At 42.7% G+C, this 16,850-nt stretch overlaps 1 protein-coding gene across 9 annotated transcripts in view; it reads left to right on the top strand.

Annotated features, from left to right (window-relative positions):
- Window positions 1-1,559: 1,559 nt before the first annotated feature.
- arhgef1b (Rho guanine nucleotide exchange factor (GEF) 1b) overlaps window positions 1,560-16,850 on the top strand; it is a 36,862-nt gene continuing 21,571 nt past the window's right edge. For 3 of the 9 annotated variants that reach the window (XM_047598496.1, XM_047598494.1, XM_047598491.1), the window contains exons 1-4: window positions 1,617-1,666; window positions 11,981-12,045; window positions 16,045-16,128; window positions 16,212-16,325. In XM_047598496.1, coding sequence (XP_047454452.1) covers window positions 12,019-12,045; window positions 16,045-16,128; window positions 16,212-16,325 — 225 coding nt within the window. In that variant the 5' untranslated portion in view covers window positions 1,617-1,666; window positions 11,981-12,018. Of the gene's footprint in view, window positions 1,667-11,980; window positions 12,046-16,044; window positions 16,129-16,211; window positions 16,326-16,850 lie in introns of those variants that run through there. The other 6 variants (XM_047598493.1, XM_047598500.1, XM_047598495.1 and 3 more) reach the window with 6 other exon arrangements.

Raw genomic sequence — 16,850 nt, 5'->3', positions numbered from 1 at the left:
CACACTTGATCAAGGTAACACACAAAAGATTTGGACTTAACACGCATTTGATAGATGAGCATCCAAAAGCCACAAGGTGTGTGACGTCCTAGTCTGAGTGGGAATTTGTCCTTCTGTGCAGTTGTGACAATCAATGAAATGACAAAAATATATTAAAACGGTTTAATCTGAGTAAATCCCCCAGTTGAAACAGCTACACCCTGACTCATGTTCTGTAATGTAAACACATTTAAAGCTTCATAAAATAAAATCTAATTTTAAACCATAAAACAAACCACGAGTCCTCATCGTATTGAGAGAAAATACTACTACTTATGTGTCACTGTTGTGTGACCTTTCACACACAATCAATCACATTTATTTTAATTTCTGAACTAAGTGATGCAAACTCTGTTGGACTTTTATATTTATTATGTGCCTGCCATTGTTGTAGTTAGGCATAGATATACACACACATTGATATATATATATATATATAAAAGAGAGACCATTTTTGTTGATGTCAAATGTTCTTTCTCTTTTTTTTTTTTTTTTTTTTTTTTGAGTTCTCCTACTTTAATGTATTTAACTGGCGAGATAACAGAACACACACTACAGCACTGATACATGTATGAAATAATGGACCGGGTGGTCAATTGTAAACCAAATGAGAAGTCCTCAGAATAAATACTCAGAAAATTAGTTTTGACCATCAGACATTTTATGGAAACTTAATATGATTAGTTAGAAATGTATTTTCCTTCTGACAGGAATGGCGAGGAAAGTGTGGAACAGATACTGGCCGTACTGGACTGCAGGTAAATATGAGACCACCGATGCACTAGGACCAGGACGTGACCATATTTGTCCACAGGGTGGCGCCAGAAAGCTGAAAGAGATCTGAAGCGATGAGGAAGCGAGGAGTGAAGTTTGACACACGCAAACAGTTGACAAAACAGATGTTCTTTGAACAGCTGTGATCTTTTCAGTAGCAGCAGTAATCTCCGCAGTAGCCTACATTAATAGTATACGCAAAAGGTCACATATCAATAAGTTGTTGCTTTACACCGCCAACCCTGGTATTTTACGAGGAAATAAGATACTCACTTAGGAAGTCGTTTTCTTTTCGCTATAATACTGATAACAACCAAGGAATACAGTTTTAACAGACTCCCTTGTAGCTCATAGGTGATCTAATAACATCTTCCAATCGGTAAAATGTGGGATATTTAAAGTTAGTCTATAAAAAGTAAGAATAAAAACACCCTTTCACCAGATATTCCTACAAACTAACGCATATAGACAGCTGCATATAAATCGGCTGCACATGCGAACATAAAACCCTTAAATGTAGCGGAGCGCGGAGGGGGAAGACTTACCGTGTAACACAGTGCGGAAACGAGCCGTATAGGGGATTACTTGATTTAATTTCACAGTCCAGCACATAAAACACACTCACAAGCAAAATGTTACATTTTTATATACAACCGAATTCGTTATTTTAAGTATTAAATTGTTACTTTTTACGCGTGATATAGAAATGTTTGGATTGGGATTGGGATGGGGGTGGATGTGTACTTCCGCGTACAATGTTTTTTTTTTTTTTTTTTTTTCCGACTGACACACGGCAACTTTCGAACAGGAAACATATTAGACGCTTCGCCTGTCGTCTTCTCTGTATTTACGGGTGAGTACATGGTTTAAACATTACTCGGAAGGGACGTTGTAACGACTTTGGACTCTTTACGGATCGGTGCGTTGTGTTTTAAAGTCGCCGTGGATAATTGTTTAACCGAGAGTAATGGCTTAGCCCCCCTTACAGCCCGAGCTGCAGACGGCAGCGTCCACATACAGGAATGCTGCGCTCGGCTGTGGCTGCACCGCGTCCTCTCTCAATAAAGTTGAAGAAAACAGTATTATTTCACATTTCTCCCCCAGCTCTTGCAGCTCGGCAGCAAGTGAACTCTAATTTTGACAATTGGTATAATATTGTGTCAGAAGCAGATAGTTGGGTGTTAGTAACTTAGACTTAGGCGATAGACTGGGACCGTGTGTATTTTTTTTTTAATTATTATTTTGTTGTTGTTGTTGTTGTGAAGTCGTCCAGCATTTTTACTACTTGTTTTACGTTTTATCCCAAACCACGATGACCTTTAGCTTCTCTAAGGGAATTGTGTTGTGTCACGTGTAGTCAGTGGGAAGTTTATCGCATGTGACCTTGTGAGAGTTTATGTATTTTCATTTATTTTGTTGTGAAATGGATCATATGAGCTGTCTAGTTGTTTCTCAATTAGAAAATACAGCCGTATAAAACAAACCTGTTTCATTTAGCCCTTAAATTCATTCTTCTCGGCCATTCCCAGGTGATTAAATCGTGCAACCCCAATGGCTCTGTGGACTGAAACCACATAGACTTAACATTTCCAGGTCAAACCCTTTTGTTTCCCGTCTTGTTTATTTGTCTACACTGGTGTGTTTTAGCACAGCATGAAATGAGGCCTCATGCACAATATGAAAGGAGTCCCTCCCAGGTTTCCCTCTCTCCCCTCCTCCTTCTATACCACTCACTCATCATTTCAGCCAATGCGGAGAGGGGGATCCCATGCAGACGCCGTTCAATAATTCGTGTCGTGTCTGCGTATAATTGATTATCTGCGATGGTATTGCCTTGTGAAACAGAGGGCATTGCCCGTGCGAAATAGGCGAAAGTTCCCCCATGTTTATAGGAAACTGCAATTACTGTACTTAACCAGTGCAGCTTCATTATCTCTCTGCAGTCGAAACATCAGAGCAGTGTGGGTTGTGCAAGCCGCGGCGGAGGGCGTTGAGTGCTTAATAATCACTTCTCAAAAAGACCAGTTTGGTGTATTTGTGCCTTTTCACTTCTGCGAAGTTTCCTTGCGTCTGCTAGCCCGGGCTCCGCGAAAGCAAACTTGTAATTCCAGTGGACGTTAATGACGAGTGCTGGTTATAAGATGGTGGTGTGTTAAGGGCGTTGTATCTGGCGGTTTTGGAGACTGTGACGCGTTCCCAGTCAGCCGCTGAACCTCTGAGGGCCCGTGTGAAGCAGGCCCTGCCACTTCCTGTTACGCTCTGTTAGACTGGAGGAGCACTGCACTTGTCATCTATTTCTTTCCCCCACGTTTCTACAAGCGCAGGCTTGTCTGGAGCCCAAAGGCTACCTTCTCTTCCTTTAGAGGAATGTTGGTTATTTAATCTGAGTTGCTGTGCTGCTCTCTCTCTCTCTCTCTCTCCCTCCTTCCCTCCCTGTCCCTCGCACTATTGTTACAGGCCTACGTAAACTCACCCGCGTTCACTGTCTCTCAGGGGCTAGGAAGGTAAACCCGGGTAGCGCTAGACCACGGTGTAACAGTTGGTGGTAGCATCTATGAGTGATACCCAACAACTGGAAGGACAGGTAATTGCACCCACAGTGGAACAGCCAGGGGGTGTCCTAAGGGCCTGAAGCTGTGTTGCTGGCAAGCTAATAATTTACTGTAGTCAGGCTCGGACTTCAAAGGGAACACAGGTATTCTTCTCCTGGCTGCAGTAGGTTTGACGAACAGGCAGCAGATAATGAGAGACAGAGCGGACTGAGCTGCGCCTCTTCTCTCTGTGGGTCAGCAGTGAAATTACTGATTCCTCCTGAATGAGTTCAGTGGGTAAGGATGAGTGAAGTTACAAATAGATGTGGGGGGGGGAGGGCGGGGGGGAGTGAGCGCATAGGACGGCGGTTAGTTTTCATCGTGCCTGTGAGATGGAGTGCGCGCGAGGCCGCTGCTAATCTTTTGTTTGTGTATATTCCTGCAGTGGTTTGTAGGGATCACTCATGGAGACATATGTAGAGCAGGCATTTCTTAGCCGTTAGGCGCTTTGCTGAGGTAAGCCATTTCAGGCTGTCTCTCCCTTTTGCATCAGTGCAATGGTGAACCTTGGGTTGGGTTAGGCTCAAACAGACAGCGTCAGAAATATTTTCAGTTAGGAGGTCACGTGGAGGTCAGAAACCTCTTTTTGTGCGAGCAGCAAGTAAAGACGCACTGTAGAAAAACTGACACCACTAAAGACATGGTCACGGGTGTGAATAACAGTGTTAACACTTAATTCTGCCTGTTTCAGTTTCAGGGTATTTACAAGATAGTTCATTTCTGCTGCTTAGATTTGTTATAGAATTTGCTTTTCAACAGCTGTTATGCAACAGAAGTGGGGGACTTGAGAAGTTGAGAGGTTGGTTTAAAAAAAAAAAGAAGAAGAAGTTAAAACTACAGTTCCCATAATGCACTTTGGTAGTGACCCTCCCTGCCTGGTCATTCACATTTTTGATACTCTTGTTCGGTGAAACAGTCCGGGGAGAGAGATCGCTCTGATTGGCTGTTGAGGTTAGCAAAGTTTACCAGAAGAGAAACGGAAGAGACCTAAGCCAACAAAGCAACAAATGTCAAGGCCACACAGAAGGCTCCTCTCAAACACACAAACATCCTCACTGCGACATATTCATCCAGAATTAATACTGTACACCAACGGATCAGAGGCCCGCTCTGCGCGACCGTCTGTAGCTCTTCCTAGCTTCCCAGCTAATGGTATCTCTTGTGGTTTCCTCGCAAACCAACACAGGCCAGTGCCACCTGCTGATATGAAGAGTCGCTTCCTTTGATGCAAGAATGTTCGCGATAGCTGGTCCTTGGCTGCCGTCTTGATGGCGCGTTCAAGAGCAATTCGCTGGTTCACACGCGACATGAGGCGATGTCGCAGTCGGCCTTTGTCCTGACCATAAGTAGAACCTCAGCACGTGGAGTAAACTTCCCTACATGGTGAAAGCTGATGCAGTACCCCCTTAAGATAGTAATAATATGATAGTACTGGGAAATTGTTGTTCATTTAACCCAACACTGATCAGTATTGACTAGCTGTGCCTTTTATCTCAGCTAAATAAGTAGTTAAATGCAAACTCGGCATCAGTTACTGTTTTACTAACAGACTGCAGTGGTGAATCATAACAGCCACTCCTCAGCAGTCGCATGTTATCGGTTTTCACAGAACAATGACGTTTAAAGCAGCTCACACAGGCAGCTCAGTGTGTTCACCTGCTAATCTCACATGTCATCTCTCTCCACTGTCATTCAGGGCCGCTTCAAACTCTCCAGTCAACCTAGATAAGACACCGTGCGGTCGAACTGTGCGCGCAACAGTGTCATCCCCTCCAACTTCTGAGTGACCCTGTTACACACCAAAATGAACGCAGCCACTCTGTGCGCGAGTCACCCTGCCCTCTTACATTCGACGATTAGAGGATTTACGCAAGTTTGACCTGGGCTGCTGCAGCTTGTTTCTCCCACTCTGAAAAAAGGTAGAAAATGGAAAGAGTTACACGAATCTGTCCAAGTGTGAGTCAGAGGGACGGCTGGAAAGCCAATGTGACGGAGAGTGAGGAAACGGAGAAAGAGCTCTTTCATTTGAGGGTCAGGGTGGAAAAAGCGAGGCTACACTCCACGCACCATGTTTACTCTTGAGGGGTGAAAGATGGGGGGCAGTTTGTGGAGTTGAAAGGTCTTCCAGTCAAGTGGATGTGTGGAGACAGTGGCCTGTGTGTATGTTAGGGATCAGCCTGGGCCTTTACAAGCAAGAAGGAATCTTGTGTTTGTGATACTGTAATAATAATAATGAATGGATCATTTTCCCTTGATTAAACACGGTCCCACGATTCGCCTTGCCTAAAACTGAAAAAAAGCAGAAACCTCAGAAGAAGAAAGAGCAGACAGATCTCTCCTCCAGGACGAATAGAAACGCAGTCAGCCTTTCACAGACGTCGTAAAACCGAACTGCGTTATGTGTAACCACCATTTTGTAGGTTCTGTATTCTGTGGCCTGCTGGGTAGTAAATTAGGAGCACATTCTTTTCATTCAGGAAATGGTATGATTGTGTCGTATGAAAGGCATCAATAATCCCAATTCAATGGAAAGGGAAGTTAACCTCTTTTTCACAGAATCTCAGAATTACCCAGGAAACAAGATGGCTGGTGATATCAGAGTATGAGGTTAGAGGCAGCGGCGCAGGGTCAGCGCTCCAGCCGTGCGTCGTTACGTGCTGTGGATCATTGGGGGTAACAGGTGACAATTCATCCAGATAAATATCCTTTCGCTTTGCCATTGATTCTCCAGTTTTACAGTAATACAGCTTCTGCTCACTGCAGAAACACCTTCCAAATGGCACATTGGTGACGTCACTGGAAATAAATGCACGTGCCAAAGATGTGGTCGTAGAGATATAGGTGCAGGAGATCTAATCCTGAAACCATGCTGCAGAGCATTGGGACATCATTAATGTGGCATACTGGAAATAATTCAGATTCCTATGTGAATAGATGGAGCCAGGTGATAACTGCCGCTGACTATCTTTAGAAAGGAGTGTAAAATTCTCAGCATCATTTCCCAAGGCTAATGTTAACAAATTGTCACAGCTTATTTTGTTCAAGTTGCATCATGTCTGGCGTAGATGCTCAGTTCTTCTGCATCACATTTGATCCTTTTTTTTTAAACTCTCCATCACAGCATATTATGAAACAGCTGTATCGTTGTCCTTACCTTGTAAACTAATCAAACTAAGTAATCTAACTTTAATTATGTGTTTTGAATATTGATTTTGATTTGCACTTATACACCACACAACAGAACGGATGATAGTCTATGATAAGGATGGAGCTGTTTCTTTTCCTTAATAGTTTCATCCTGAGAGAAAGAAGAATGTGGCATGTCTGGATTGCGCACCGCTGGCATGAGCTGAGCAGCAGCGTGAACCAAGGTGTGCTGGTGTGCAAGCGCAGAGGCATTTTTGGCAGTGTTATACTCGGAAGCCTTGATTCTGTGCAGGATAAATTCCTCTCAGGAATATTCAGCGTGAGCCGTGGCATTTCAGCTGCGCTCGGTGTCTTCTTAAAAACCAGCTGCAAATGAACATTAGACATATCGGCAGGTTTTTGCCCAAAATTGCTAAACATGTTTGGTCTTAGCAATTACTGCTCGACATGTTCTCTCTGTGTCTGTCTCTCTCTCTCGCACACACATGGAAGCAGTTAGTCCAAGCTGGAGGTTCACTCAGAGCTGCCGATCCATGCCAGTCGATTTGCCCCGGCCTATCAACTGTTTCCACGAAGCCAGTGACCTCTATGTGGGGATATGGAGAGAGAGGGAGGGAGAGGGAGAGGATGGGGGTGGGTTTGGTTGGGGGTGTTCATTGGGTTCATAGGAGAGTGAAGTCTGTGTGAGCTCTAAGGAGAGATTGTCATATAGGAAAAATATTCAAAATGATGCTCAAAAGTCTTTTTCTTTTTCTTTTTTGGGAGGGGGCTGGTGCTGTCCATTACAGAGAGTCTACACAACTGTAATTATAAAAAGAGAAGGTGCTGCAGCATTTGTATCCATATATATATATATATATATATATATATATATATAAAACATAAAAGGTCATAGCAGTAAAACAACAATGTCCTCCTCTGATTCCTGTTGGAGCAGAACAACTTGTAAGGTAGGCTCCAGTGAAACCATGAAAAAAATGCATGCCTGTGTTTTTCTGGAGCTATTGGCTGTAATCTTATTTTAGCCACTACGTAATGGTTGTTAAATTACATAATTGGCCCTTGTCTGCTTGCTATGAATGCAGCAGCTGTCTTAGAGCGAACGTACAAGGGGCGGCTTTATTTAACGCTGAAGGTGGATCAGATGAAGGAGGGAGGAGAAGAAGAAGAAGAAGAAGAAAAGAAGAAATGCTTAGAGAAATTAAAAAAAAAAATGGACTTCCTAAGGCAAAGGATGTGGTAATGAAAAAGTGGAGGATATACGTCTGACTTGCAGATTCTTACGCTTTGAGCACAGATGAGCCCCTCCTTCTTTCACTCATAACCCAGATGTGACTTCCCGTGTATGTGCAACGTTATCTTGAGATTCTCATGATGCACCGTCTCCTGTATGTTGTTTGCTCACCGCCAGTGCAGTGACGAGATTTCAGGGATAACTTCACTCCCTGAAATGTTGAGACTGCTCCTCCGATGGCCTTTTATCTCGTGGAACTAACATTCAGACATTTAGTCACATTAAGTCTATTTTTTTTTTTTTTTTATCTCGGGGAAGTCTTATCTTGGATTGATAAGAGGCTTATCTGTGATCAAGTCGGGGGTTTGCGGAATAATTTAAGCTGCTTCTGTTGTCTGAAAGCCTAATGTAATACGCTTTGCAGCGTTTGTGCTTTCATAAAGGGTTTGAGAAATGTTCAAGCAGCAGAGGAGGTTGAGATGTCCTGACTTTCTGTCACTAATATTGGTAAAGTGTCATCCTACAGCACACTTCCCATCATGCACCTCCACCGTGGCTTTGATAAAAGGCTCCGTGTCTGGTAAATGCCCACAATTTGGACTCGGCCCAAGATAATAGTGACGACATCTCTGCAGTTGTTTTCTCAGACTTTATAAAGCCTTAAACGCAGAAAGTTCTTATCTGCCTGTGACCTAGCTTCACTTATTTCACAACATACTTGTAACTGCAACAATTAGAAAGAATGAATCAGTTTTCAGAGTATTTATTAGATGAAGTTGAATTTAGTGCTGTTTGCCTCACAGACTTTGGTGCACATTTCAAAGGTCACTGAGACACTAAGCAAACATTTAAGTGGTATTTTGAAAATTGTAGTCTAACCTATAAATGTATCTTGCAACATTATTTCTACTCTTGTGATGATTATTTTAGGTATTATTTTTTTATAATTAAAAGTAGTCAGGAGTGGTCAGCTCTGTACAGTGGTTTGTAACTGTTCCTAGTTCCTCAGCTAATAGTAGCTGTTCCGTTTTCCCTCCTTGAATGAGAAAATCAGAACCCTGCCACCTGCTGGTGTGAACAGTTATGTCCTTATAAGCACATGCAGAACGTACACTAAGCACTAGCTGGAAGTTGACTGCAGTCTTTGTGAGGTTGGATCTTTTGGATGAGGCGCATGATGCATAAAGTGACATCACAGTTGGCCTCTGTTGCTGGTAGCTCTTCGACATTAGTTTGGTGCGTCTGTAACGATTATGATTAAAAAGATTACGCAAACTGACATTTTACATCATTAAGTTTGTGTACGTAGCAAATAACACCTTTGATTCCTCTATTCTTTATGTTTGATCGCCTGTCGTGTCGTTGAAACATTCTCCTCCCACCTGCAAAACCTGATTTGCACACCCATTAACTTACATTTGTGCTGACACAACCGTCGGTTATATATTACCGCGTCCTTTTAGAGACTGCCTGCCGCACGTCCAATGTATAAATACGAGACATATACACATCACACATGATCTATAGTCAGAGGTGCCCGTGGCTCTGTTTCCACTGAGGTGCTAGCTCACTGTCAGATCTGCCAGCTGCAACCAAACCCATTTGGTCAAGGTTGGATGCCTCCAGTCAGTGTGAGGGGCTGAAGCGATCGCTGTATTGTAGAAGCAGATGTACAATTTGTAAGATTTCAGGTGTGGGTCCGACACAGTTTCTGGATGCTTGTGTGGTTGCTACACTTTCCAGAGTGTCTCACATGTGTGTTTCCATTGCCTGTTTTTTATTTCCACTGTTGCTGCCTTGTTCTTCACTTCTTGTGGCAGTGTATACCCATTTTAATTTCTTCTCCACCCTCCTCCCCCTCCTCCTTCTTCCCTTTCACTTTTCACTTTTGTTTTGTCAGTTCCAACTATAGGTTTTTATGGGGCAGGGCCTGGTTTACCAGTATGATTTTGCTCACAATTCTCGTCTGCAAACAATGGAAAGGGCAGTTTGTATTTATTTTTTTATTTTTTTTTTGACAATATTAAATGGAAAAGCACAAAATGCATTCAAATTATCTTTATTTTGGGTGGAAATTTATTTCAAAGGTGCCCCTAAAGCCTGTGCTCTAGGCCGTCTTCTCTTGTTCACACTCTTTTGCTTGTGTGGCCTGTTCCTCATTTGTTCGTCTCTGGGTTTCACTCATGATCTCTGTGGTAACTTCCGTTCCTGTTACCCATGTGAACTGGGTGCTGTGCGGTGCAGGAGGTGTGTGTGCGATAGAGTTTTTGTATGCCATTCTTGCGGAAACACTTGTGGGCTTGAGTGTTTTACAGAGTGTTTCTCACTCTCTTCCACCTCCTTCTTTCTGTCTCGCTTTCTGTCTTTCTTCTCATCTGATAGGTCATGCAGGAAATGGTTCTGATCGCTTCCTGAGGAAATTACACCCACTTCCTGTCTGTGTGCCTCCCCATTTGCCACCTTCCCTTAGTACTTTTCTTTTCCCTACTTTGCTCAAGGAGCAGCTGGAGGAGCAGCACTGCTGGGAGGACTCACACAGTCTCTGCTAATGAGGCTGTGGCTTGATGAGCGAGCCAGATAAACAGCAGCACAAACACAACAAGTTATAGCCATTAGCTGCGGTTCTATTTGTGGACACTGCCCTCATAGCATATAGAGGACAGGACACAGCCTATTGTGACCGGGTATAAGAAGAGAACACTGACCTATGCTTATACAAAGGATTCAGTAGCCAGCTGCACGTGGTAATTGTAAATGAGGGAACCTCTAATTTTAGTGTGTTCATGACAGGATATATGCTGAATGTCCTTTCATCAGTGGAGTCTTTGTTCTTATTTATTGCTTAAGCTCTTATTGTTTTTATTCATACATAAATTATACTTAAGCCCCGACACAAAGACAATTTTACATCTCACCATTGCACAGAAGCTCAACAGAAGCTGCTCTCACTGTTGATGGAACCTCTATTTTGATGCAACATAAGAGAATAAGCTAAAAAATAAAAATAATAAAAAAATGGCATTTCACCATAGGAAATGTTCAAATTCTACACATGGTCCCTTTTTTAAATAGTAGTTTAAAAGGTGATTCTCAACCTGTGCATCACAGCCTGAGGGTTGTCGGGGAGAGGGGGACAAATGTTCCATCAGAGGATGCTTTTCTTTTTACATTAGCGAGAGGGTTAGCATAGATTTCATTGAGGGTATTTGTGACAGCCATAATTGCACGAACATGGGTCGCTGAATCTTTTATCACAACGAATGTGCATTATAGCAAATTTTGCATGCTATCAAGTGGAAGAACTATACGTTTTTAAAATAAGTAATAATAGAAATCTGACTTTCACTACCCTCTTTTAACGCATGTTAGACCTGTGCGGAACCACTGATGTGGTTGGGTGGTTGGGTGTGGTCAGAAGTACGCTCTGTTGCATCTGTAACCCCTAATAAAACAACACATTTAATGTGACACCTTGTCAAAACCTTGTGCTGTTCTTCATTATTTTGTGTAGTTGTTGTGGCTGTCATCAAGGAGCGTCATTGTTATGGGGTGGGGGTCCTGGTCTGGTCTAGGTGGGTGTTGCATGTCTAAGTGGCATCCACATGAATAACAGGTCCAAATGTTTCCCAGCAGAACATTGTATTTATATGATGGTCACTGTTACTCACTTCTCCTGTGAGTGGTTTTAATGTTGTGGCTGATCAGTGTAATTGTATCGTGTGTAAGTGTTGGTTTTCCTACAACGTGAATTTTGTGTCTACAAATCACAAATATATTATAAGTTAGACTCTTACCATATTCTCTGCTTGTTCCAGTGGTTCATCAAGCACCATGTGATCAAGTGTCAAGAACAAAGGAGAGAAGATATAATATATTTTGACACATCACCCCATAGTTTACTTATCTGATCTTTGAGTTTGTGCAGATCTATGACCAGTCTATACTGCCTGCTACTATAGTGCTGACACTACTTCTTACCACTGTTGAGGATATCTGCGATGACATCTTCAGCTACTGTGTTCCTGACATGCACCAAAACAGTGAATGATTGTTTGTTTCTGATGAACTCCTGGTTCACTCTAAACCAGATCCCATGTAACCAGATCGTGTCTGCTCCTTACACACGGTGGTGCTGGTCCGGCTCTGTTAAACACGCGGCACTCCCCTCTGACAGCACACTGTCATGTGATTGCAGGAGCTTGATTGACAGGTGCAGGCTCCTCTGGTAGTGGTATGGCCACTGACGATGACCACTTTGGGGTGAGGCCGTGTTTCGACGCCGTCCGCTTGTCTCTAGGGGGAATTCACTAAAACAACTAAATGTTTAAATGGTGTAATGGTTTCACATTGGGTTGTGGGTTTGCATAATGGGTGTGCTCATTAGGGTGTAGGGTTACCTGGTGGAGATAGGAAGTGCTAAACAGTACATCTAATTTGTCTGGATGATGCTGTTTATTATTATTATTATTTTATTTATTTATTGCTTACGTCAAATATCATTCAGTGTCCTGATCAGCGGTGAAGAGGAATGCTCTTGTAAAGACCAGTTGTCGTAGAACACACACACACACACACACACACACACACAAGTACACTGGCAGCTCCCTACAATCACATAGGAATGGCCCCCCTCCCACATACGTGCTCGGTCTTAACTCACACACACACACACACACAAAGGCACGTACGCTTGATGGCTATCATTAGATTGATGCCACCTGACACTTAGTTAGTACTGGAATGCGATGGGAGTGAGGGGTGGGGGGGGGTGGGGGGGCAGCTGCCGACTCTCAGGAGCACCGGTGCTGATCTCTGCGCTTCTGGGACGCTCGTTCAAATACTGTATGGTCCCTGTCACGTCTTCACCCCTCAGACGTGGCTGTGTAAACCGAGGAGGACCCTGTGGAGTTTATGCAAGTTATCAAGCACTGATGGAAGTAAAGGGAAGACAGTCTGCTGAAACTCAGACTGTCTCCATCTGTTGCCTGAACTGTGCCATATGCTGGAATGCTCCACGGCTCCTCTTCGGTTAGAGGGGGCTCCCTCTCCTGCCCCTCTGCAGTCCTGCGCTCTTTAAGTCCAGAGTGGGATTGACCTTCCCTACTTCCCTCTGAGTAACCGCAATTAGCTTCCCCCCGTCTACTCCAATTGATCTCTCGGAATATAAACATGTATTACTGTTACTCCAAAGACATAACAATAACAAAGGAGCGCCTTCAGCATCTCCCGTAATGGGGAGAGTCAGACACTGAGTAGTCAGCTTTCAAGGTTTTAAAGGCGTGTTCTGCTTCTTTACCCGAGTTTAAACGTTAACTGAGAAGAAAACCGAAATCATTCATTGTCTGTGTATTCACTTTGACGATTAAACTCAATAGTTGATTAATTCATGGATGATTAAAATCAAATTCATTCATTTTTAAATAATTGTTCTGGGTAAAAAAAAAAAAAAAAAAAAAAATGTACACGTTGCTTTTCCACAGAAAATAAGACATTAAATGACACCATCCTGTGTACTGGATATCGGATATTGATATAGTATGCACACATTTTATACTTCAAACTAGTGATCACTCTGGACCAAATCTTAAAAAAAAAAACAAAACTTAATTCTAAAAAAATCTCAGCTCAGCAAATTGTTTGGATGAAGTACTGTTAAGGTATAAGTATAAAGGTTGTTGATGTTCTAATCTAAAGTAATAACTGCGCAATCTGGTCACATTTGACCCGACAGGATGAATTTGCAGATAAATAAGTTTTACCAAGTCAGAAAGAGGTTAATCTTTCAGTATGATTACCAGTAGCTACGAGTGAATCCAGATAACAGACATTGGACATGATTTCTGCCTTTATTCTCATGTAACAGTTTTTGCTCATGACATTTGTGAGAACATGCTTGGCACTTTTACAGCATTCATATCTCCACCAGGAAATGACTAGATCTGCTTTTGCAGCAGTCGTTAGTTACTGTTATTGTTGTCACGGTGACATAACTTTGTCATTGTCTTTGTAAGGTGGATTTGGCGGTTTCGTTTAGGTAATGTGTCGGTGATGGGGCTTGTGTGTGTCTGTGGGAAAATGAAGGTGTGTGTGTGTGGTTACGCTGAAGTGTATGTGTCGGTGCAGTCCTGACAGGCCTGTGTCTCTCTGTTTAGCTAACCCCTCCCACGCATGTTGCTTCGACACTGGCCTTTCTCAACCAGCGGCCCACTGGATATAGTCATGAATGAACACATTCTCTCTCTCTCTGTCTGCCATCCTGCCGGCTCTGTTTCTCCTCTATCCTTCAGCTTGACCCCCCACCCACCCCTCATACACTATATTTCAGCCGTGTAACAAATTACGCCTGTGTAATACAGTCATATTTCCTCATAAACTAGTTTCAGTTCCTCAGTATGAGTGACCCTCTATTGAAGTCGATACGTCTGCTGACCACCACCCAGAGGCCAAGTCCCAACTGTTGCTATAGATAAACGATAGCAATTGAACTCTTAAACCTTTAATAATGCAGTCTATTATCAGTTTTTATACATTTCCAAAACTAGACACAAACCTGTTGACTGAATGATCACAATATCAAGTTTTAACGGTTTTCTGTGGCAATGGTCCCTGGATTGGCACAATTTGTCTTCCCTAGCAACAGTAACATTGAAAGTGGGGATTCAAAATGTACAAAAAATTCTTTATTAAAAATATTTAACTGACAATAACCACTCTGGATGCTTGTGGTATTAGAAACGCGTTCAGTGCTTCACAAAGTAGGTTTAACTATGTGTCCACATTGGCCCCATTCAACCAGAAAATCGAAGGTACAATTACCACAGTATGAATTGGCAAAACCACGCAGCTGCAACCGTTTTACGGTTCCAGTGTAATCAAATAATACTAATAAACTTTTTTTTTTTATGGAGAGCTTCACTAATCCAAGTGGTTTAAAGGCTTTTACAAGACACAAGCAAGAACCACAAAGTGAACAATTAAAATAAAGCCAAAATGAGTAGAATATGAAAGGGAGATTAATTAAATGAAACCATGACGAGAAGTGATTTTTAAAAAGAAATGTTAAATGAGATCAGATTTCTGTGGAAAGGACTCACTCTCTGCTGTTCTTTAGTCTCAGCTGCACAGGACCAGAAGTTACACAAAGCTTTTTTATCTTTGTTTGTCCAGCGCTTTTCTCAATAATGACCTTTAGGTACAGTCAAAAACAGAATTCATCTTAGTCTTTACGATAACCGTCTAGTTGATGGACTCAAATAAAAAACACTCCTTACTAACAGTTTCCCATGGATTTTTTTCAACATTTTTGTTCTCTCTTTACTTTGCCTTGTACTTCACCCTCTGTATTCACCTAGCTGTGTACAGAGTAGATTTCAGATGTGCGTTTGTGTGTGTGTGTGTGTGTGTATTTGGGTGTTCCCTGGTGGCGGCTCTGGGTCTGTGGCCTTCAGAGGCCTGAATACAAGGACTATGTGTTGTTTGTGTGTTTTGGGGAAGAGGAAATGGTGTGGGGTGTAAAGGGTGGGGGAAAATTGGTCGCCAATGCTGATGCATTTTTTTCCCATTCATGGATTTCAAAAAGCAAGGCTTGGCACAAACCTTTAATTTCAGATTCGTTTCGTTACGTTTTCAGACCTGGAGTGTTTACGGCTTGGTATCTAGAGAGATAGTTCTGCAGACTGGTATTTTACTGAAACTAGCGCTCATGCGAAAAACTTCCTGCATGCTTTTATTGTGGCCTAGGGAATGGGACTTTTCACAAAATAACCCGTCTTCAAGAAATGATCGAATCTATTTCCCAAAAGCATTTCACCTTTGTTTTTATCATTATTCTTCATTGCCAGTGTCCCATCCCCATCAGCCTTGTGATTTATATAAAGCTTCCTTTTGTAAAAGTAAATGTTAATGTGTAAAACCGTTCCCCACGTTTCTTTGCCTTGCTTGGTTTATATGAATGGGACTGAATGCATCTTAAACTAGAAGTGTGTTTCTAATTCAAGGACCGTTATGACACATCAGGCTTCTCTCCAGGAGGCTGGATTGGAAGCCGGGACATTTCCCCCTGCTCTGTTCTCGATGTTACTTTACACTGGGAAAGTTCACTGTGTCCAAACTCTAATCTGGCTCTCTTATGTCTGGCTCTGCTCAGCGGGGGCTCGGGATGTCCGAAGCGATAGCCCACCAGTTCAAAGTATAGCGCGTTAATGGATGCTAATTGTCTTGTTTTCTCGCCCTCTGTTTTCTGTCTCCTTCTCGCCGTAGCAGGGTGTGTTTGCCCACCCTGCTAACCCAGCCATGAGCATCATCGGGGCTGAGGATGAGGACTTCGAGAATGATCTGAATGATGTGAGTGAAGGGAAGGGCAGCACGTGATGGCTGAATCCATTAGCGCCCCTCCTTAATTCTCTCTCTCTCATCTTCTCTTTCAGGTTGTGGAAGACCAGTGCGCGCACTTCAACAACATAGAGGTGTTGAAGGAGCGGCCGACTCACCTGCTGGTCTTCATGCAACACGTCATTCTACAGTTCGATCCTGCTCCCTTGGTGAGCGCTCCCACAATGCAACACCCTGTCAGCACAAGATGTGCTTCAAACCAAGTTTTTGAGTGTCATCCGATGGAGCTGATGGATTTTAATCAACATAGTCGGCTTTACAGTGACATTCCGCCCTCTGCCCCGTGTTTGTGTTTCATGAGTTTGCTTGTAGGTTTCCAGGATGCACTGAGCACTCAGTCTGTGTAGATGCAGCGTTGCAGGGTGTTTATTTTTACACGACTGCTAAAACAACACCTAACCTATGTGATGGTTATGGTAGGTCTTGTTTCTAGGCAACTCTCAAGAAATGAGTCACATATCACCGCCCTCTTAAAATAATGGCAATTTCTCAGGTTTTTCAGAGAACACATATATATTATTAAAAAGCATTTGGTCAGAAAATGACATAGGCCATTATTTTAAAAGGGTGTTTCACATGCTAGTTCGATAGCTCATTTGTCTAAAAATGGCTCTGAAATATAAATAACAATTTTTGCATATAACCACACACACACACACACACACACACACACA

Source organism: Mugil cephalus, chromosome 11, assembly GCF_022458985.1.
Source record: "Mugil cephalus isolate CIBA_MC_2020 chromosome 11, CIBA_Mcephalus_1.1, whole genome shotgun sequence".
Taxonomy (NCBI): Eukaryota; Metazoa; Chordata; class Actinopteri; order Mugiliformes; family Mugilidae; genus Mugil; species Mugil cephalus.
This window is presented reverse-complemented; position numbering and strand designations above follow the sequence as displayed.